Below are 22,244 nucleotides of genomic sequence, written 5' to 3'. Positions count from 1 at the left end.
GTGAGGCACATGGCATAGAGGCAGGAATCCAAATGCCAACCCGACCCTTACTATCTATGTGACCATGGGTAAGTCTCTCAACTTCTCTGGGCCAACATCAGCCCCCAAAGAGTATGAGTCAAATGGGTGGCTATCTGTGTCCACAGAGGGAGTATCCCCTACAAGAAGTCCTCAAAAATGACATAATCACGTGTCTATGAAATACTGAAGTAGAGTAACATCAAAACTTAGATCGGTGCCCTGGCCAGGAACTACCAGCAAATCAGTCACCTTGGTGATGATAAGAAAATAAAAATAAATATACAGGCAATCCCATTCTTACAAAAAATATATTTTATTGAATTCAAGCAATAAAGCAATCATTTCTTGGGAGGAAAAATGCTCACCTCCAGTTCCTCCCCTTTACCACATTAATTTTCATTGCTTCACTCACTCAATACTGCCCTTTCTGTTTTTAAACCCTCACTTCTAGCTGCCTCACTGTCTGCTTTTGCCGGCTTCCAGTGACTTCCCTCCCTTCCCCACAGAGGCAATGGAGAGCCGGTGAGAAACACCACCACGCTCTGTTAAACAGCTGGTGTGGGGGCTAACTTTGCTGAACTTCTTTTAGCCTCTTTGTTTTCCATTTCTTGTCAAATAGATGGCTCGCTAAACGGAGGGACTGTAGGGAAGGGCATAGTCAGAAATGAATGTGACATAAACGTATTTAAAAATAAGGTCCATTTTTACATATTAAAGTAACAGTACACATACAGTCAGATTTTTTCATTCATAGGATTTTAAAGCTGGAAGAGACCTTGAAGACCACCCCATCCAAGGACTCTTAACCTGAAGTCCATAAATCTGGTTGATTGGTTTGTTAGATAATTTGATAATTTTGTTTCAACATAACTGATTTCCCTTGTAATCTTACGTATTTTTAATATGTTTAAAAACATTGTGAGGGGTCCATAGGCTTTACCAGGTTGCCAAAGGAGGACCAGGACCCCTGATCTAATCTAATCTTTTTTTCATAGGTAAGTAAATAAGCCCAGAGAGGTTAAGCAGCTTACCTAAGTCACAAAGCTGCTTGGTGCCAGAGACAGGCCTAGACCTAGGTCTCTTGAGTCCCTGTCCAGTGCTCATTCAAACATGCTATGTTTTCAAAGCTTTAATTTTTCAGAAACACAGGCTATGCTTGAAAATCAAAAAGGTCTCACATTCACCAAAATAATTGTACAGTACTTTTTGTGGAATAAAAAAGCTAGGAAAAAATAGATTCCAACTGAATAGATTACAGCTAAACAAACTATGGTACAAGAAAGCTATGGAACACGACCACTCTGTACAAATACAATTATGAAGAACTCAGAGGGGAATGGAGAGACAGATGAACTGAAACACAACGAAGTAAACAGGACAAAGAAAATAACGTGCACAATGAGTTCAACAATGTATAAATGAGGAGAACAAAAACCAAAACGCTGAAAGAGGAATAATTATGATGACAAGCTTAGCCTCAATGAGGACATTAGAAAATGTACCTCTCTCCCTTCTCTGAAGAATTGGGGAACTATGAGTATAGAATATTATACATTGTTATACTCAGCTGGTGTGTTATGTTGGCTAGTTTTGTTCATCTGCTTTTTTCCTCCTCTTTCCTTCTGATTCTTTGTAAATAACAGATGGTTCAACAGCAAAGGGAGGAAGAATGGATGTATTTGGAAATAAAGAAAATGTAAAAAAATAGAACACCAACAAAATTTTTAAAATAAAATAACCCTTCACACCCCAAATTTTTAAAGCCCATACTGGCAAGGTAAATGACTTTATGGTTTCACGATAGAATGTCAAGTCCTTGATAAGATGTCCATAAAACATCTGGTATGTGAGTGATACTCTAAGACTTACTAGCATTTTTGTTCAGTTGTTCAGACAATGCTATATATATGCTACACCAAATAAGTACTTGCTGAAATAATGAATACTGAGCGGCTCACTTGTAGAGAAAGCACTTGGACCTGGAATCAGGAAGATCTGAGTTCAAATACAGCCTCAAACACTTTAGCTGTGTGAGGGGAAGTCATTTAACCACTATCTGCCTCAGCTTCTTGATCTATAAAATGGGAATAATATAGCACCTTACCTAGCAGAAGTACTATGATAAGTTCACAATGAGATAATGTTTGTAAAGTGCTTTGCAAACCTTAAAGTATTATATAAATGCTAGCTATTATTAACAAATTAAGTGGCACAATGGATAGAGTGCTGGATTTGGAGTCAGAAAAGCCCAAGTTCAAATCCTGTCTCAAACACTGAATAGCAAATCACTTCTTAATCTCCCTATGTCTCAGTACCTTCAGTGGCAAAACAAGGGTATTAAATTAGTCTGACCTCTAAGGTACCTTCCAGCTGTAAATCTATGATTTTATGTTCTTAGTACAATTACATGGTTGATTTGTACTAACTTTAAAAGTCCAAATATTTTTCCAACTGCTGCATTCCCTATCTTGCATATACAAAAGTGATTGTTTTTAAACCCAAATGTAAAACTTCCTATTTGTCCCTCTTAAGTTTCATTTTATAATTTTTAACACAATGCCCTGGGTATCTTCTTTAGTCCTAAAAAGGTCATCCTAACACATTGCATGTCCCTTCTTGTTCTGATTCATCTACAGCTTCTATATGCATGACATCTGCTTTTATTTAAATCAAGGATAAAAATGTTAACCAGCACAAGACGAAGGAGAGATCCCTGGGTCATTCCACAAAAAGATCTCCTTCCAAGCACCTATCGAATCAATAATTACCCCATCCCATCTATTCAGCCAGTTCAAAATCTGTCTAACTGCCTGGCCTACCACCTCTTCATTTGTTCCAGAAGATCACCATGTGATATTCTGTCAAATGCTTGATGAAATATAGCTAAACTACCTCTCTCTCCCTTCTCTGTGGGAGGGAAGGGAAGAAAAGGGAAAGCAGGGGGATGTCTACAGAGGTAGAGCACTGTATACACAGGGTTTCCCAAAAGTCTCAGGGCAGTTTTAAACTGTAAAATGTCCCTGAGACTTTCGGGACAGCCTATATTTTCAGACTTGACTGACAAATTGACTAGTTTTGTTGAACTACTTTTATTAACTTTTTTTTTTGTTAGTTAGGAAGGATAGATCTCTGGGGGCTGACGGCAGGAAGTAGAGGGTTGAAGAGGAAGGAATGTAATGAGAAATGAAGATGATATAAAATGGTTCAATAGAAATAGCCAAACTAAATTTATAGCATTCTCCTGACCTGTAAGATTAGCAATCCTGTCCAAATATTCTAATCAGGTAAGTCTGGCATGACCTGTTCTTGTAGTGACCACTTCCTTGTCTAGATGGTCACTAACCATTCTTTTAGCACCACATTCTAAAATTTTCCTAAGAATCAAAATAAAAAATAACTGGTCTATCACTTATAGACTCCTATTCCATTTTTTAAATATTTCAGATATACTTTCCCCTCTTAGAAGCGAAAACACTTCCTCTTTCTCTGTTATCATTCAAAAATCACCACCTGTGCCTCAGCAATCACTGCCGTCAGTTCTTTCAATACCATGAGATGGGCTCATCCAAGCCCTTGAATTGAAGGGTACCGACTGTACCCTTAGTAAGAAAAGAAGTAAGAAAGATGCCCTCTTCTGATCTCCCCACTTGGCTTGGGCAACAAACAACAAACACTTGTTAAGCACCTACTAGTTTAGGCAGCTGGTAGTACCGTAGATAGAGCACTGGGCCTAGAGTCAGGAAGATCCAAGTTCAGATTATGCTTTAGATACTTACTAGCTCTGTGTCCCTGGGTAAGTAAATAAATTGAATAAAGACAGTGGCTGTGTGGGGAGAAAGATTAAGATTCAGTGGAGACAGAAACAGTAAGATTTGGCAATTGACTGGACAAGGGAGTGAGGAAAAATGAGAAGATGATGAGAGTGCCAAAGTTACGCACCTAGAAGAATGGAACAATGGCAGCACTTCCAAAAGAAACAGGGAAGTTCAGAAGAGGGGTAGTGGCTTGGAGGAGGTGGGGGAGGGGTTTGCTAGTAGAATATAAGGTATATTCTGGACAATGAAGATGTCTCTGGGACAGTCAGTTGATAATGGCCAAAGATGCAGCTGGTAATGTAGAAATGAAGCTCAGGAAAAAGACTGAATAAAGCTGGATAAAGCAACTGGGGATTAATGAGTTCACCAAGAGAGAATATAGAGAAAAGGGGGAGGCTCAAGACAGAACAATGATGAATCTGCTACAGGGACTGAAAAGGAACAGTCAAAAGGGGTATAAGAACCAGAAGACAGTAGTGCAGTGAAAACCTAGAGAGGAGAGTATATTCAGGAGGTGCAGTCTATAATGTCAAAGGCAAAAACAGCAAAGAGGTCAAGGAGGATGAGACACACACACACAAACACACACACACACAATCATTCTCCTTAGACCAAAAAGCTGAGCACCTCCACGTTCTTACCATCATATATTTAAACTATACCATTTACCATGAGCAACAGCCCTATTTCTTTTCCCCATTTCCTCACCCCAGAGGTTTTTTGGTGTTTTTTTTAAATGTAATTTTTATTTTTCTTTTTAAAATTAGTATTTCTTTTCTCTCCCTCATATCTCCCCTACCATGAAAAAAATCCTAGTAATAAAATATGCATAGTCAAGCAAAATAAATTGCAGCATTAGCAATGTCCAAAACTGTGTTCCATTCTGCTTCTTAACTCCATCACTTCTCTGTCAGCAGTGGGTAGCTAAGTTTATCACAGCTCCTCTGGAATCCTGGTTGGTCACTGAATGGATCAGAGTTATGAAGTCTTTCAAAGGTGTGTTTCTTTACAATGTGTTTTATTGTATAAATTATCTGACTGGTTCTGTTCACTACATTCTGCAACAGTTCTTACATACCTTCCCAGGTTCCTTTTCTTTGAAAGCAACCCTTTCATCATTTCTTGGTACACCAATAGTTTTTTGAAAGCCATTTTGATTGTCCTTGGCTTTCTCTGTCAGCCTCTTCTTACACAACAATGCCACTTTTGTATTCATTCTGTTACCATCTCTTGTTTCAATCTTCTATAAATTAACTTTTTTATAAATCTAGTTGACCTGATGGGTTTATGTGCATCCATATCTTTGTCTTTTTGGCAATGTCAACTTTTACCCCCACTTGATGACTTCTCTTTGCAACCTAATGATTTCACCCTTCAAAATTCCCCCACCCTCTCAGAGCTAACCTCGGCTTATAAGTTTAGTCCTTGGGACCCTGCCTATCCTTTGAAATCCAGGTTGCACATCAGGCCAAGTGCAGCTCTCTTTTCCTTCACTATCATAAATGCTAAGATGAAGTGGTCACCTTTAATCAAGCTCTTCATCATTTTCACCCCCAAAACCAGTGAGAATCAGGTCCATAATAGGGTCACTGGATGACATTTAGTGCTAGAAAGGACCTTAAGAGGTCATACAATCTAACTAATGTATTTTACAGATGAGGAAAACATGGCCCAGAGAAATTAACAGGTAGTATATACCAGAACCAGGATATGAACCAAGATCTTGACTACAAATCTATCACTCTAGTATACAACCATATCCATCGTTAATCACTCACCTTTTTTTTTTTAATTTAAATTTAACATATTTAGTTTTCAGCATTGATTTTCACAAGAGTTTGAACTACAAATTTTCTCCCCATTTCTACCCTCCCCCCCACTCCAAGATGGCGTATATTCTGGTTGCCCTGTTCCCCAGTCAGCCCTCCCCTCTGTCACCCCACTCCCCTCCCATCCCCTTTTCCCTTCCTTTCTTGTAGGGCAAGATAAATTTCTATGCCCCATTGCCTGTGTATCTTATTTTCTAGTTGCATGCCAAAACTTTTTTTTTGTTTTTGAACATCTGTTTTTAAAACTTTGAGTTCCAAATTCTATCCCCTCTTCCCTTCCCCACACACCCTCCCTAAGAAGTCAAGCAATTCAACATAGGCCACATGTGTATCATTATGTATAACCCTTCCACAATACTCATGTTGTGAAAGACTAACTATATATTGCTCCTTCCCAACCCATCCCCCTTTATTGAATTTTCTCCCTTGACCCTGTCCCCTTTCGAAAGTGTTTGTTTTTGATTACCTCCATCCCCATCTGCCCTCCCCTCCATCATCCCCCCCCTTTTTTTTATCTTCTTCCCTCTTCTTTCCTGTGGGGTAAGATACCCAATTGGGTATGTATGGTATTCCCTCCTCAGGTCAAATCTGATGAGAGCAAGGTTCACTCATTCCCCCCTCACCTGCACTCTCCCCTCCTCCCACAGAACTGCTTCCTCTTGCCACCTTTATGCGAGATAATCCACCCCATTCTATCTCTCCCTATCTCCCTCTCTCAGTATGTTCCTCTCTCATCCCTTAATTTGATTTTATTTCTTTTAGATATCTTCCCTTCATCTTCAACTCACACTGTGTCTGCTCTCTCTCTCTCTCTCTCTCTCGCTATATATATATATATATATATATATATATACACACACACACACACACACACATAGATATATACATACATACACATTCACTTATATATATACACACAAATGTATATATATATATATATATATATATATATGCATATTCCCTTCAGCTACCCTAATACTGAGGTCTCATGAATCATACATGTCATCTTTCCATGTAGGAATGTAAACAAAACAGTTCAACTTTAGTAAGTCCCTTGCAGTTTCTTTTTCTTGTTCTTTTTCTTGAATACCTTTTCATGCTTCTCTTGATTCTTGTGTTTGAAAGTCAAATTTTCTATTCAGTTCTGGTCTTTTCACTGAGAAAGCTTGAAAGTCCTCTATTTTATTAAAAATCCATATTTTGCCTTGGAGCATGATACTCAGTTTTGCTGGGTAGATGATTCTAGGTTTTAATCCTAGCTCCATTGACCTCCGGAATATCGTATTCCAAGCCCTTTGATCTCTTAATGTAGAAGCTGCCAGATCTTGGGTTATTCTGATTGGGTATACTGCTTGCAGTATATTCTCCTTGATCTGGGAGCTCTGGAATTTGGCGACAATATTCCTAGGAGATTTCTTTTTGGGATCTATTTGAGGAGGCAATCTGTGGATTCTTTCAATTTCTATTTTGCCCTGTGGCTCTAGAATATCAGGGCAGCTCTCCTTGATAATTTCTTGAAAGATGATATCTAGGCTCTTTTTTTGATCATGGCTTTCAGGTAGTCCAATAATTTTTAAATTATCTCTCCTGGATCTATTTTCCAGGTCAGTGGTTTTTCCAAGGAGATATTTCACATTGTCTTCCATTTTTTCATTCCTTTGGTTCTGTTTTATAATATATTGATTTTTCATAAAGTCACTAGCTTCCACTTGCTCCAATCTCTTCAGTGGTCTTTTGGACCTCCTTTTCCATTTGGCTAATTCTGCCTTTCAAGGCATTCTTCTCCTCATTGGCTTTTTGGAGCTCTTTTGCCATTTGAGTTAGTCTATTTTTTAAGGTGTTGTTTTCTTCAGTGTATTTTTCAGTATTTTTTTGGGTCTCCTTTAGCAAGTCATTGACTTGTTTTTTATGGTTTTCTTGCATCCCTCTCATTTCTCTTCCCAATTTTTCCTCTACTTCTCTAACTTGCTTTTCCAAATCCTTTTTGAGCTCTTCCATGGCCTGAGACCAATTCATGTTTTTCTTGGAGGTTTCTGTTGTAGGCTCTTTGACTTTGTTAACTTTTTCTGTCTGTATGTTTTCGTCATCTTTGTCACCAAAGAAAGAATCCAAAGTCTGAGACTGAATCTGGGTGCGTTTTCGCTGCCTGGCCATATTCCCAACCAACTAACTTGACCCTTGAGTTTTTCAGTAAGGTATGACTGCTTGTAGACTAAAGAGTTCTATGTTCTGCGTTTGGGGGGGATGTGCCAGCTCTGCCACACCAGCACTGCTCCTTCCCCAAGAACCCCCCACCCAGACTGGGCTTAAATCTTCAGCAGGCTGTGCACTCCTGCTCTGATCCGCCACTTAATTCCTCCAGCAGGTGGGCCTGGGGCCGGAAGCAACAGCAGCTGTAGCTGCCCCACCTCCGCTGCCCCCAGGGCTGGTAGCCAAACCGTGAACTCCTTCCACTCCCGCAGCTTTTCCCACTAACCTTCTCCGCTGTCTTTGGTGTTTGTGGGTTGAGAAGTCTGGTAACTGCTGCAGTTCACTGATTCAGGGTGGTAGGGCACATTCCGCCCGGCTCCTGGTCCGGCTGGTCTGCGCTGCTCACGCTGGGCTCTGCTCCGCTCCACTCCCAGCTCCCCACTCCGTGTGGAATAGACCTCACCCAGAGACCATCCAGGCTGTCCTGGGCTGAAGCCCTGCTTCCCTCTGCTGTTTTGTGGGTTCTGCCATTCTAGAATTGGTTCAGAGCCATTTTTTATAGGTTTTTGGAGGGACTCAGCAGGGAGCTCATGCTAGTCCCTGCTTTCCTGCTGCCATCTTGGCTCCACCCTAATCACTCACCTTTTAAAGAATTAAATTATCAGATCAAACCAAGACGTTACTAGTTTTTGGAAGAAAAATACTCTCTCAGATGTCCAGATAACTAAAGTTACCACGATGACTATAGCACGCATCAGCATGCCAGATGTATATTCCGTTTCCTGAGTTCCTTATCTATTGCCTCCTTCTGTCCAGGCAACTGAGAGTATACTCTAAAGATAACATCACTTCTGTTTGGGTTGCCACAGATCTTCACACAAATGTTCTCCACCAACCTTTCCTAGTCTGGACCTGAATTTTATAACATAGATATATCTACTTAATATTTGATGTCATTCCATCCCCTTTCCTCACATCCAGTCTCCTCCCTAACCACTGAATAAAGTGGCATTGTTCTGCAAGAAGAGGCTGACAGAGAAAGCCAAGTCCAATCAAAATAGCTTTCAAAAAACTATTGGTGTACCAAGAAATGATGAAAAGGATGCTTTCAAAGGAAAGGAATCTGGGAAGATATATAAGAACTGTTGGAGAATGTAGTGAACAGAACCAGTCAGATAATTTATACAATAAAACACACTGTAAAGAAACACACCTTTGAAAGACTTCATAACTCTGATCCATTCAGTGACCAACCAGGATTCCAGAGGAGCAGTGATGAACTTAGCTACCCACTGCTGACAGAGAAGTGATGGAGTTAATAATACTGTTCTGGTACCCAATTCTAGTTATAGGTCCTATCTTACAAGTCACCAAAATACCCATTATGTCAAATTTACTCCTTTGTGCCCCAGTACAGCTCACTTCTTATTCATACTATGTGCAGGACTATAGAGACATCTGGAGCCACAGGGTTTACTACCGGCTGCTTTCTTGGATTTGTCTCCTATGCATTTCTAGGTGTTTCTACTGACATTCTACACTGTCATGACATTATTCTATGATATCTAGCCTATATATTTACCTATAGGTATAAATATATAAGCACTTTCACCTTTCTTTTTTCCTTTTGGTTTAAAGCCCTTTCAAATGTGTTTTTTAAAAATAATTTTTGATGTCTTTTTTATTTACATCATAGTCATTTCTAGAACATGAATGCTCCCTTAACCCCACCCCAACAGAACTCTCTCTTGTAACCAAGAACAATAAAGGAAGACTACCTGATATAATGACTGCATGATGCAACATTCTACCCCAGTAATAACTTGCCTTCTTGCCATGAGGGAAGACATATGTTATATTATCTATACTCTGAAAACACTAGTTTTTTATTACTCAAGTTTGGTTTCCTTTTAGTAATCTTTTCATTAACACTGTTGTAGTAATATTATTAAGTACATTCTTCTTTGGATTCAATTTATTTCACTCTCTTTCAAATCATATAATTCTTCCCACGTTTTTTCTGAATTCCCCAGAGCAAAAATTGCTTAATACATAATAATATTCTGTTCCACTCATAACCTGTAGTTTTCTGCTGCTGGTAACACAATGGACAGAGCCTTGGGCCTCGTGTAAACATGATCTGAATTCAAATCCGGCATAGTTGTCTAACTTTGGGCAAGTCATTTAATTTCTATTTGCCTCAATTTTCTCAACTCTAAAACAGGGATAATAAGTATCGACCTCCCAGGCTTGTTCTGACAATACTAATTCATTTCTACCAACTCACTTTATTAGGTTTGTGAGACTCCCAGAAAATATGCTCCTATTAGCCTTTATTAGGTAAGCTGCATAGCCTGCCCAATATCCCTAAATCTTAAGCTGTAGTTCAGAAGTATTTGTTGTTGTTCAGTCATTTCAGTCATGTTCAACTCTTCATGGCTCCACTTGGGGTTTTTGTGGCAAAGCTAGTGGAGTGGTTTGCCATTTCCTTCTCCAGCTCATTTTACAGATGAGGAAACTGAGGCAAACAAGGTTAAATGACCTGCCTAAAATCACACAGCTAGCAAATGTCTGAGGTCAAATTTGAACTCAGGAAGATGAGTCTTCCTGACTTCAGGCCCAGAACTCTACCCACTGTACCACATAGAACAATGGGCTACACATCCAACCAACTACATGCTATATAATCTAGAAAATGTGCATTCTTCATCCCTTCTGTTTTAACTTGGCACACTGCTAGGTCCCTACCTCTTCTGAACAGTCATTTGGAAAGCCAACCATAACCTGCAGGTTGGTGCTATGCATTCAGTTTCATCAGCAAAGAGACCTATCAGTGAGTGCCTGACTAGTGAATCCCTTCCCATTTGGGCTTGTGCCCAGATATAATCATCCAAGACAGTGCTGAATACCGTCAATGAGCATCTATCTCCCCATTTTATGATGTCTCACTCATACTGGTAAATCAGAGACCTGCTGAAATTCATATGCTCTTAGCATATGCATGAAATACCTTATTGAAAGAAAACCATTCAGGCTACAAAAGGACGGCACCAGTAAATATCGCCTTTAGATCACCCAAAGAATAAGGTTTTGATGTAGATATGACAGTTCTGACATGACCCCACAACTTTGTAGCATTAAGACTCAAGAGATGCTTTATTTCATGAATACACCTGAATACTTACGAAATGGCTTCCTCTCGGTTTTCTCCCCAGGAGAAGCAGTGACCAAACTGAGAATCTGCAAACTCATGAAGTCCACCAGCAGCAGCAACACTGAAATAGCCCCAGACATTCTTATTGCTACGGAAATTCAATTCCTGGACTGTTCCTGAGCTGGGCTTAAAACCCTGTTAGAAAATAGTGAATATAAAAGAAATCTTAGTATATTCCCAGGAAGAAATTTTCTTATAGTTTGGTGTCCTGAGGAGCAGTCCTGGAAGAAGATCTGTACAGTTGGTCTTCACATAAGTATGGCCAGGTGGGACTCTCTTAAAATGATCCAAACCTTTCTATGTCTTCCCCACCAGAGTAAAATTTATATATCTGAATACTGTGCTTCAGTAAGCTATCTTTAGTTACCTCATCAGGATTCTCACTAGTGATCCGAGCAGCAATGACGTGACCCCTCGGGCAGGGGACATGAGCAGAGTTTTCAAAATCAATTGGGACATCTCCCCAGGGTGAGACTCCATACATCATTCGGATATCCTTGATTCTGTACAGAGGAATACCCATGGCAATCTGAAGGAGAACAAATCACACATATGTCAGGTCACCCACTATGGATTTTTCTGTAAACTCAGAAGTTACCCCACTATCCACACAGCTCTTCCACCTTAGAAACCACCGCTGATCATTCCTATAAAATTCTTATTCCTTTTCCATGGGCTTAAATTCCACAAATGCTGAACATCAGTACTTACTCAAATTACTCAAATTAGGCTTGGCATCGCTACATTTAATAATTGCCCCTGTTTTATCCTGGTGTACTGCAGAAAGAAATGAATTAGTATTCAGTCCCCTCTCTGTAACTCAGAGAGTAACTGTGTGAACTCTCAGAGTTCCTCTAGTAAATCAAATTCCCACTAACATATTGCAAAGGTGAACTGAAGAGATATCACTGCTTCTTTCTTGAGGTCAAAACACTATTCCAAACTAATAACAATGTATATGGTAGAAATAGGAATACTGAATATATAGATTATAATTATATAAAAAATACCTATGAAGAAACAATTTTAAGAATCAAAAGAAGATATACTCTACATATGTTTGGTTATAAAATAGGTTAAATATTTTAAAAATGAGGAAAAACAACACAAAAGACAAAGCACATGACTACACAACACTCCCAGCAAGCACCAGAGTAGTCCTCAGAAACTGACCCAGGTAAATCCATGAAAGTCATAACGACACCGTCACTTCTCTCAGTCCTACAAACCACAGTGAAGGAGACAAAAGTTTACACCCTTTGAGATGCTGTGGAGCACATTTTGAAGGACAGGAAGGTATAAAGATGTGAACACAGAACGTGGAGTCAGAAAATATAGAACTGAGTCCCAGATAATTAGCTTCCTAGCTAAGGTAAGCATGACCATGTCGTCTCTACTTTCTGAGCCTCGGTTTTCTCAGCTGTAAAATGAAAATATTACTCCTACTACCTTTCTCACAGAGGTGCTGTGGGGGGAAAGTGCTCTAAAAACCATTTGAGAATGCACGCTATTGTTACTGTTTGGTTACACAACACCTGGCTCCTAGCTGTTTCGGCCTTCTCCAGTACACATAAGTAATTAAGAGGCAATGCTAGGAATACAGTAGAATCAGGAGATAAATTTACAAAATAAGCACCAAAAATGTAAAGGAAAATAACTTAGAAAGACAAAAGAACTCAGAGGAAGGCAACAACCAACTTCAGAAAACTGATCCTGAGGCATGCCACCCACAGAGTCAGAGAGGCAGAATGAGGCACACCTGGACACACTAATGTGCTAAACACTTTTGCTTGACTATACTTTTGCTACCAGAGATGGCTGAGAGTGGGATGGTGGAGAGTTAGAGGGTAATGATAACATGCAACAACAATGAAAAACATAAATAAAGCACTTAAAAATACATAGAGGAAAACAAATTCAAAAGACACAAACTGGGTAATTGCATTATTATCATATCGAATTTAATAGACATTTCCCTTTAAAACAAACTGTGCGTAACTGAAGTTCACAGTTTCGTATGCAATCCTTTTGTTCTTCCTTGTACACTGAAATTTTGATTTTGTGATGATTAAGTTCATAATAAAAAAGAATATTTAAATTAAAAAATATTTTCTAGGAGTCATTCTCCAAGTCATAGGAATATAGAGGTGCTATACATGTCATCCTTGCCAGAAAATACTCAGGCTACCTCTGCATTATGACATGCAACCAAGGCAGCTGATCAACCGAATACCCAGAGGGTGGCTGGTCCCACACATAAGGAGCTTTCTTTGAGTAGGAGCTTTCCATATATTACTAAACAATCAAATGTAAATCATTTTGTTTTCATGCCTTCTCATAGTGGGGACCTGACTTACAGAGTGACCCCTAAGAAATACAAATCTAATTCCTAGATGACTAGCTCTGGTATTTCAATACTTTCCTGTGTTCTTTGTCTTATAGAGCAAAACAAGTTACCCATGTATTAGTATTACATATAAAGAGCTCAAGTCACGAATCACAAAATTACACAACAGAACTGAACACCACAAGAGATCCTAATTAAGAGAAGCTTCCTTCCTATCAGACACTGGTAAAGCCAGTTCTTCAGTTATCGCTCACATTCCCAGCCTCCCCAGGGGACTCCTCAAGCCCAGGAGCGCTGGGACTCACCTGAAGTTGTGCCGCTGGAAGGTTGACGTCAGCCACCATCTCCGTACAAGGATGCTCCACCTGCAGCCTCGGATTCAGCTCCAAGAAGTAGAAGCTGCCATCCTGGCTGTAGAGGTACTCCACAGTCCCAGCACTGACATAACCTACCATCTTGGCAAGCTTCACAGCACACTAAAGGACAAAGTCATGATGAGCAAGTTCAAGAATCCTATTATATTCAAAATCCAGTCCTTGTCTGTTGCCTCTCACTACCTCAAAAACTCAATACTTTCAGCCATACAAGGGCTCAAAGACTTCTAGCTATATGAGGGCAGATTTTTTTTCTCCATTCTAACCATAACGCAGAATCTAAAGCTAAAGGAGGGCAGAGAGATGATTTATTTTGTTCACACTTTTACAACAGAAAGCTGACACACCTCACACATTCTTATGTAAGGGCAAAGCACAAGAGACAGTATAGGTCAACCATCAAAGCACTATTTATCTGGCTTGTCTGGAATCCAGAGAAAGGAAGAACATAACTTATCTGCTAAAAGAGAATGAGTGCTGATTTACTACATCAGATTTTCCAAACTTTCCAATCTGTGGTATTTCGCTTTCCATGAGCTTCTGAGATGAAGTTTTCTTGATTTTTAAAAAATGGAAATTATGCATCTTAAACATGCTTAGAAAACTCTGCTGAAAAAGGTGGTCACTGAGCTAAATCCTAGGATGCACTCGTAAATGTTTTCCAATTCTCAGTAGATTCATGTGAAGAAACAAATATAAAACTCACTTTAATCTGTAAGGTCCCAGCTCAAGTAGCTATTCTGGAAGACAGGGCTGCCTTTCTAGTGTGACACTCAGACAGACAAGTGCTTTTGGGGTGGGTACTTCCTCCACAAATGGAAATCACAACTCGTCTAAATGTCCTTGCCAAAAAGTTATGTTGTGGCCAAGAAGATAATAATCATCCCATGCTTGGCTAAGCTTGTCTTTGAACAACAGACACACAATCTGCTGTCAGGTTGCAATAGACTTAGTATATCTTGAAAAATATAAGGAACAACATTAAACAGTGCTGGAGTTCATCTCCCTTTTCATCTATCTTCCCCCAGCCAAAGGAACACAGTGTTATGGAGTATGGGTACATTTTTAGACAAAGGCATTTGTTTGATGGCTGAATTGTAAGAAGAATAAAAAAGTTCTAATACTCTATTTTTTTACTTCTCGAAAAAGAAAATACAGAATGAAGCACCTCTAGATTCACTGAATGAATTTCTGGTATTCTCTGCATATTACCCACAGGGACAGTCTACTCACCTCCTATATCCTCCTGGATATATATACTCATTCATGCACACACCCACACATAGGCACCTGCACATGTGAATATACTCACCTGTTCCATATGCTCAAACACCACTGGAGTGGCAATAGTGGCAGGAGCCTCTTCAATGATCTTCTGGTGTCTTCGCTGCACAGAGCAGTCACGACCAAACAAGGAGATGGCATTGCCATACTGATCTGCTAAGATCTGTACCTCCAAGTGACGAGACTGTTTAGCTAATCTCATCACAAAGATAGGGGAGCCAGGGACTTCAGCTTGAACCTAAACAGAGAAGGAAAGGAACAACACTCGACTCTCTTACATTTCCGCGGGAAATAGGACAGGACAAAACCTGTGATTTCATTGGTATAGGGAACTCCCAGATGAGGAAATTCCCTCTACCAATGCACATCAGCACCTTCTCTGCAATTTATGGTCTTAGAAAAGGTGCCTAAAGCCCTGAGAAGTTAAGTGACTTACTCAGTCACATATTCGTGTGTCAGAGGCAAGGCTTGAACCCAGATTTTCCCAGCTTCCAAGTCATGTTTTCTACCATTACACCATGCTGCTTCTCTAGTAAAAGCATTTTTGCTACCATGATAAACTTTTCTTCCTATCTATCTTTAATAGGCTGTATTCTCAGATAGAATATCCAATAAATCAAAAGGAATATAAGACAAACATTCATGCACACTTTAAGAAGAGAGGAATATAAAGTGGAAAATGAGCCAAGTCCCACAGCCACACATAATCCTGAACTCTCCAGTACAAAACCAAAGCCAAGGCCCTGGTCCCTGTAGTTCAAAGGTGGGTCTCTTTCCTATTATTATCACTATCAGTTGCCCTGGTAGACCACTTTATGCTTTTCCAAAATCTTTTACATGAATCCTTACATTATTTCTAGAGTTACTTTTAACTATGTAAGTCTTTAATAACAAATGTCTTTGAAACATACTAAACCAAGCAAAAAGCTAAGTGTACTCTACCTGTCTGAAGAGGTTAGGGAAATCATCAGCATGGTTCACTTTTCTGATTCCTTTCCCTCCTCCTCCTTCTGAGGCCTTGATCATAACAGGATACCCAACTTCCTCAGCTGCCTAGAAGGAGGAAAGAGAAAAAAAGAGAGGCTGAGGGAATTAGGTGGGAAGTGTAAGTGACAAGAGGGAAGAGGGAAAATTATTCACAAAGACACAAACTGTTCAAATGCAGCAAGCTATTAGTCAAATCCAGTGTCCTACTATAACAAAGATGGGCATGACCTAAATTAATCTCAATTCTTATATAGGTAGAAATTTTTCTACATTCAACTGTGATGAGATGCAGAAAGATACTAAAATAAGGTGATATCAAGAATTTACTCAAAGACTAGGTTCATGCAACTCCCTGGGGCTAGCAATATTTAATCCAAACTCCTATAACTCCTACTTTAATGTACCATGATCACCTTACAGCACAAAAAAAAATAGCTAGCATTCATATGGCACTTTAAGGTTTGCAAATATGATCCCCACAACAGCCCTGGGAGGAAAGTACTATCATTATCCCCACTTTACAGATGAGAAAACCAAAGCAGGCAGAGGTTAAGTGACTTGCCCAGGGTCACACAGCTAGGAAGTATATGAGGCAGAATTTGACTCAGGTCTTCCTGACTCCAGGTCTAGCACTACATTCACTGTGCCATCCAGCTGCTTCAAGAACTAAAGTATCAAAGGGATTCAACTATACATTACATTTAAGACACAAAAGTAAATTTATTTCAGGAAAACTTCACACCTACATTTAACCTAGAAGGTAACAGATTCAAGTAGAGAACTAGATGCTTAATCTACTCTTTATTATTTGAATTTCATCCTAAAAGTGACCTAAAAGTGACTTTCTTTGACAAAAACAATTAACATTTACAATTGAAATGGAACTACCATAATAAATTTCTCTTTTCTGCAGTCATCTGCAAAAAAATAGCAGTTCCTTCATATTATAGATTGTTTTTAAAAATTTCAACAAGAATTGAAATTAAAAAGGGGTTTATGATTAGTTAGCTCAGTTAACCAAAATATTAAACTTACCCTCTTTTTCCTAATTTCCAACTCCACCCCAACCCAGCATTTCCTAAGTATTCCAAATATTTGACTATACTATATTTTACTAAACATATACAAAATATTTGACTATACTATATCCACACAACCTAAAAATGCCACGAGAAATCAGCTGTTCATTCCTTTACACTTTGAGGATAGAGACCAGTCAAAGCATGGGGGTAGATCAAAGGAATAATAATAAAAAGATGGTAAATGGGAGAGAGAAAAAGGAGAAGCAGACAGTTATTACTGAGCTTCCTGCTGCTGCTCCTGCTAAGGTGGCCAGGATGGAGTGGAAGTTGAGCTGTATAGCTACTGGCTGGACTTAACTGGGAATCAGTGAATAATCCTTTAAAAAAAAAAAGTCCTAAAGTGTGAAGAAGAAAGATCATCACCCTTATGAAAGACCCTTTTTTGCCAATGACAACAAAGACAATTCAGTATACAGTATTTCTAACTGAGGTGAGACTGTTAATTCCTTTTATTAAGCAACAGCGTGGCTAACGTGAAAATAAAATAAGAGTGGTTTAAGCACCCAGTTTTCTACTTAGATCTAGTACCATACAAATTAAATGAGTCTATGTCTTTCAGAGAAATGATACATTATTCCAAATTAGCATCGTGGGTAAGCTTACTAACACAGCCACTTCAATTAGTTAATAAATAAAGGGAAATAAACCTAAGAAAGGTATGAAGTAGTAGTAGCCCAGTAGTTCCCCCAAATTCAGAGTTACTCATCTAGGAAATAGTGTTATATATAGATAAGCTATTAGTTTCAAAAATAATTTTAATTGCATACATATACAACAGGTTATTTCTACACTCTACCCCTCAGAAACCACTCCCCTCTAATCTACTATGATGAAAATTTGCCCAGCCAACTACAAGAAAGCAGTCTGACCTTGGTGTCAACTTGTACACTGTAAGTGCATCCTCAAAGCTCCAGCTGCTTGAGCCTATTCCCAAACAGGTGAAATGGACCACTCCCTAGAGTTTGCAACCTACCTGCAACCCAGCATCTACATCCTTCACATAACCTTTCTCATACAGATCCTGAGGAACATTCAAAATGCGTTTTGAAAAATCATTCTCTTGCCAGTCCACACGAAGACCTGTAATATATAAAAGTAACCATAGGGTCACTGCAAAAGGATATCCTCTCTAGCAAATTAGTCTCGTACAACTTTCTGTCAGACCTTGTCTAAAATGCTGTACTGTACAAAGGAAAACAATAGGGGGTTCCAGCTTATAGGAAATTAAAACTATGTTCTGTCCTTGGAGTTAGCAATCTTTAATTACAGTAAATAACGCTGAAGAACACAGGTCAACACAGAGGACAATGCCACCAAAAGTCTATAACTTGGTTTCCTACTTCATAAAAGGCTCAAGGAGATATGAAGACACCTTTAAAAATACATGAACACACAAAACAAAAGCATGGGAGCCTTCTCACAGCAACTCAGCAGGCAAATACCTTCTCTTTGTGAATTTAGGCCCGTTCCTGGGGCAGAGTTCTGGGGAATAATTCAATCTTTATGGGCCCTTGGAAATGGAAATAGCAATTTTATTGGCCTCAATAGAGCCATGATTCCATGCTCCCTGAATGTTCCTGTATTCGACAGCCACACAGGGAGTACTACAGCCTCTCAATTCAAACAAGAACAAATTCAACCTTTTCTTTTAAACTTTGGCTATTTGACCCAGTAGGTCTGGGGAGGATATAACAGTCCCCCAAGAGAGCCTAGATAAGTACACTCAGAATCTGCCTGAACACGAAACTAAAGAGGAAGCTTATATTGTTATCAATGATAACAATTTATATGCCATTCTATAAAGGATTTTGTAAGAATAAATCATTTTTGAAACATATTGACCCTTTTATTATATAAAGAGCCACTGAATGGTGGAGGGGCTTCAAGCAGGAAGAACAGATCTCCAATAAATTGTGAGATGACATGAAGGAAAACACAGGGAGGCAAAAAGCTGGGTAAATGGTATCCTGCCTTACTAAATTGGTCTCAGGGTTATTGAGGAGTCCAGATCCCTTCTGGGGCAGGCCCCAAAGTCTAAGATTTCGCACACCTCCCAGTTCATTCCAATTCACTTTAAAATAGAGATGGCAAATCTAGAATCAACCCTTTTTTCCCAAGGTCATGCAGAGCGGAGATGCCCCAAGGCCACTCCAGATCACAGTAAAACACCTAGGCATGCTAGGTTCCAGACCCTTGGAATTAGTCAAGAATCAATCACAAATGCTGAAACATGCCACCACTCACCGACTCACTGTCAGACAAAATGAGTACATATAAAGCAAAGCTTTAAGTTTCTTAACCACCTAGTACCCCAATGAACCACCCTGAACCCCATGACACAAACAAATAGTTAATCTTACCACTGCCACTCCAGGGAAGCGTTGGGATACCTGCAGTTTGAGCAACTATAGAAGAGGCGATCTTATCCCCCAGAGCCCACATGGCCTGGCTTGGAGGGCCTGAAGACAAAGGAATGAAGGAGAGAATAAACCTGGCTCACTTAAAGACATCTTAACTATATATTTCCAGGCCCAAATTAGTAAATGTCTAAGAAGACTACTCTGAACATTTTAAAACTGAAGTTTTCAATGGAACCCAAAGTAATGACTTCCAAACCAACCATGATCAAAGATCACCTCTCTCCTTCCTGAGGTTCAATGTGTAAAGTTACAAAAGCACAATATGGATAGTCTTCACAGCCAGTGTGGTGTAGTGGAAAGCACTGTGAGACTTAAAGCAAGAAGACCTGAGTTCCAATACCAGCTCTGACTAACTTCACTTCTCTGTGCCTCGATAATCTCACCTGTAAATGGGAATACTGCTACTTCATTAGCTACTTAAGAGTTAAGAGAAAAGTGTTTTGTCAATCTTAAAATGGTGTATAAGTGTGGGTTGTTTTTGAGTCTTACAATCTTAGATCCTCTCTCTCTCTGTGTCAGAGTAGAGAGGCAGAAAGGAGATAATTATTTTCTACTAGGACAACCCTTATTAACTAAAAATGAATGAGTGAAGGAATAAAAAAGCATTTATTAAGCATTTACTATATGCCAGGCGCTGTGCTAAACCCTGGAGATAGAAAAATTTTTTGAAGGGGGGAAGGCAGGGCAATTGGAGTTAAGAGACTTGCCCAAGGTCACACAGCTAGTAAGTTTGTCAAGGTCTGAGTCCGGATTTGAGCTCAGGTCCTCCTGACTCCAGGGCTGGTGCTCTACTCACTGGGCCACATAGCTGCCCCCAATAGAAATATTTTTTCCTAAAAAGAGAATAAGAGAGACAGTTTCTGCCCATGAGCTTACATTCTAGTAGGGCAAGATAACACATAAAAGGGAAAAGAAATCAGTGAAGGGAGTTTTTATCTTCTTCACTGACTGATGGATCTCTACGGTATCCTACACGTTCAACGTTTTTGTTATTGTTGTTCAATTTGTTCAGTTAATCTGGGACCATCTCCAGTTGTCCTGATCTTTATCTTGCCAATGGACCCACATGGTTCTTGAGGAGAAACTGAGGCTAGTGACTTTGCACAGCCTTGCCTCACTTAAATCCAATTCACCTGGAAGTCATGGCATCACCTCCCTGATGTCATGGTCCTCTTCAAGAACAACGAATGTTCAACTGCCATCTCCACTTAAAGCAAGCCTGATCTCACATTTTTCCCATGGTGAATGGCAGAGTCAAAGAACCCACAACACAAGACTTAGGGTCAGCAATATTCCTCTCTAGCCAGCCCTTCCCAAGGTCAACCAAAGACACCTAGAGCATCAAACTTAGCTCCCATAAGGAACACTGGGCTTGAAGATAAAAACAAGGACTGAGGTGAGATATACATATCAAAGGAAAGTAATTAGTAGGAAGGTCTCAGAGAAGAAGCACAGGAGAGAATGAAGGTGGAAAACAATTACATCTATGGAGCACGAATTGAGGGAACCTGAAAAAATGGAACAGAAAGCAAAGTAGGACAAAAGCGCACTTACCCATAAAGGCAATGCCATTCTTTAAGAGTAGTTCAGGAAGCTTGGGGTTTTCAGAAGCATGGCCCCATCCAGCCCACACTGCCTGCAGAGAAACAAAGTAGAATTCATTCTTTACAGTAACCCTAAAAATGTGCTTACACTGTCTTGCTCTCTATTAATGGCTGGCCTGAAGGCATATGGTAAAACAGACCACAGCAGCAGTTGGACATGAGCAAAAGCTGAATTGAATCTCTGTGTCCAACTCCCCACAATCTTCTGGAGGAAAAGAAATAAGCAGTTCGTTGTAGCAAAACCTTGGAAGAGATTACCATAATATACTGAGCATTAAAACTCTAGTTACCCTTGCTACTTCGGTTTTTATTAATTACGGAAACTTAAATACACAATAAGAAAAAGAGACATTTTTTAAACTTAAATATTGAAATAAATACAAAATAAGAAAAGGGAAAAAAGCACATCATGTGCACAGCAGAACGTAAGAGAAGATTCAAAATATATAGTAATAAATTTCAATTTCAAGAAAGCCTATATAATAAATGCTGCACATTGTGTTCAGAACTGTTCATCTTTTTTTTGCTTCCTTGTTAGTTTTCTTTTGTCCTCTGCGGTGCACTTTTTACTTTGTTCTTTTTCCCCTTTCCTCCACCCCCCCCAAAGGCTACAATTAAGCATGGATATATTTATATATAGTTATAGATATACAGATACATATGTACATACATACATACATACATACATAAATGCATACATAGACATACACTTTCCCTAATAGATTTTACTTCTGATATTTATTTTTATGTCTGTGTGTATCTCTTACTTCCTATCCCACCTAATTCCTCTACTCTACTTCTACCCGCTACCTTGCCCTGCCTTAACCTACACCCCCTCCGAGGATCCTTCCCTTATCCCCCCATTCTCATAAATCTAAACACCCTTCTATGCCCCACCTTTAACCTATTCCCTCACCCGCCCCTCTAAAGATCCCCCTTATCCTCTCCCCTCTCCCTATCCCCTTTGCATTTTATTTCTTTCTGAATTTATAAGACTTCTATACTTTTCTAGATATATATGTATTATTCCCTCCGGAACCCATTCCCAATGAAAGTAGGTTTCCAGAACTAACAGCC

At 39.4% G+C, this 22,244-nt stretch overlaps 1 protein-coding gene across 4 annotated transcripts in view; it reads right to left on the bottom strand.

Annotated features, from left to right (window-relative positions):
• The window catches only part of ACACA (acetyl-CoA carboxylase alpha), a 251,831-nt gene that overhangs the window by 168,044 nt on the left and 61,543 nt on the right, over positions 1 to 22,244 (bottom strand). For all 4 annotated transcript variants that reach the window (XM_036753329.1, XM_036753327.1, XM_036753328.1 and 1 more), the window contains 8 exons: positions 21,118 to 21,199; positions 19,504 to 19,602; positions 18,117 to 18,223; positions 16,017 to 16,127; positions 15,103 to 15,312; positions 13,722 to 13,892; positions 11,437 to 11,598; positions 11,041 to 11,204 (listed from right to left, as the gene is read on the bottom strand). In XM_036753329.1, coding sequence (XP_036609224.1) covers positions 11,041 to 11,204; positions 11,437 to 11,598; positions 13,722 to 13,892; positions 15,103 to 15,312; positions 16,017 to 16,127; positions 18,117 to 18,223; positions 19,504 to 19,602; positions 21,118 to 21,199 — 1,106 coding nt within the window. The remainder of the gene's footprint in view (positions 1 to 11,040; positions 11,205 to 11,436; positions 11,599 to 13,721; positions 13,893 to 15,102; positions 15,313 to 16,016; positions 16,128 to 18,116; positions 18,224 to 19,503; positions 19,603 to 21,117; positions 21,200 to 22,244) is intronic.

Source organism: Trichosurus vulpecula, chromosome 4, assembly GCF_011100635.1.
Source record: "Trichosurus vulpecula isolate mTriVul1 chromosome 4, mTriVul1.pri, whole genome shotgun sequence".
Lineage (NCBI taxonomy): Eukaryota > Metazoa > Chordata > Mammalia > Diprotodontia > Phalangeridae > Trichosurus > Trichosurus vulpecula.
This window is presented reverse-complemented; position numbering and strand designations above follow the sequence as displayed.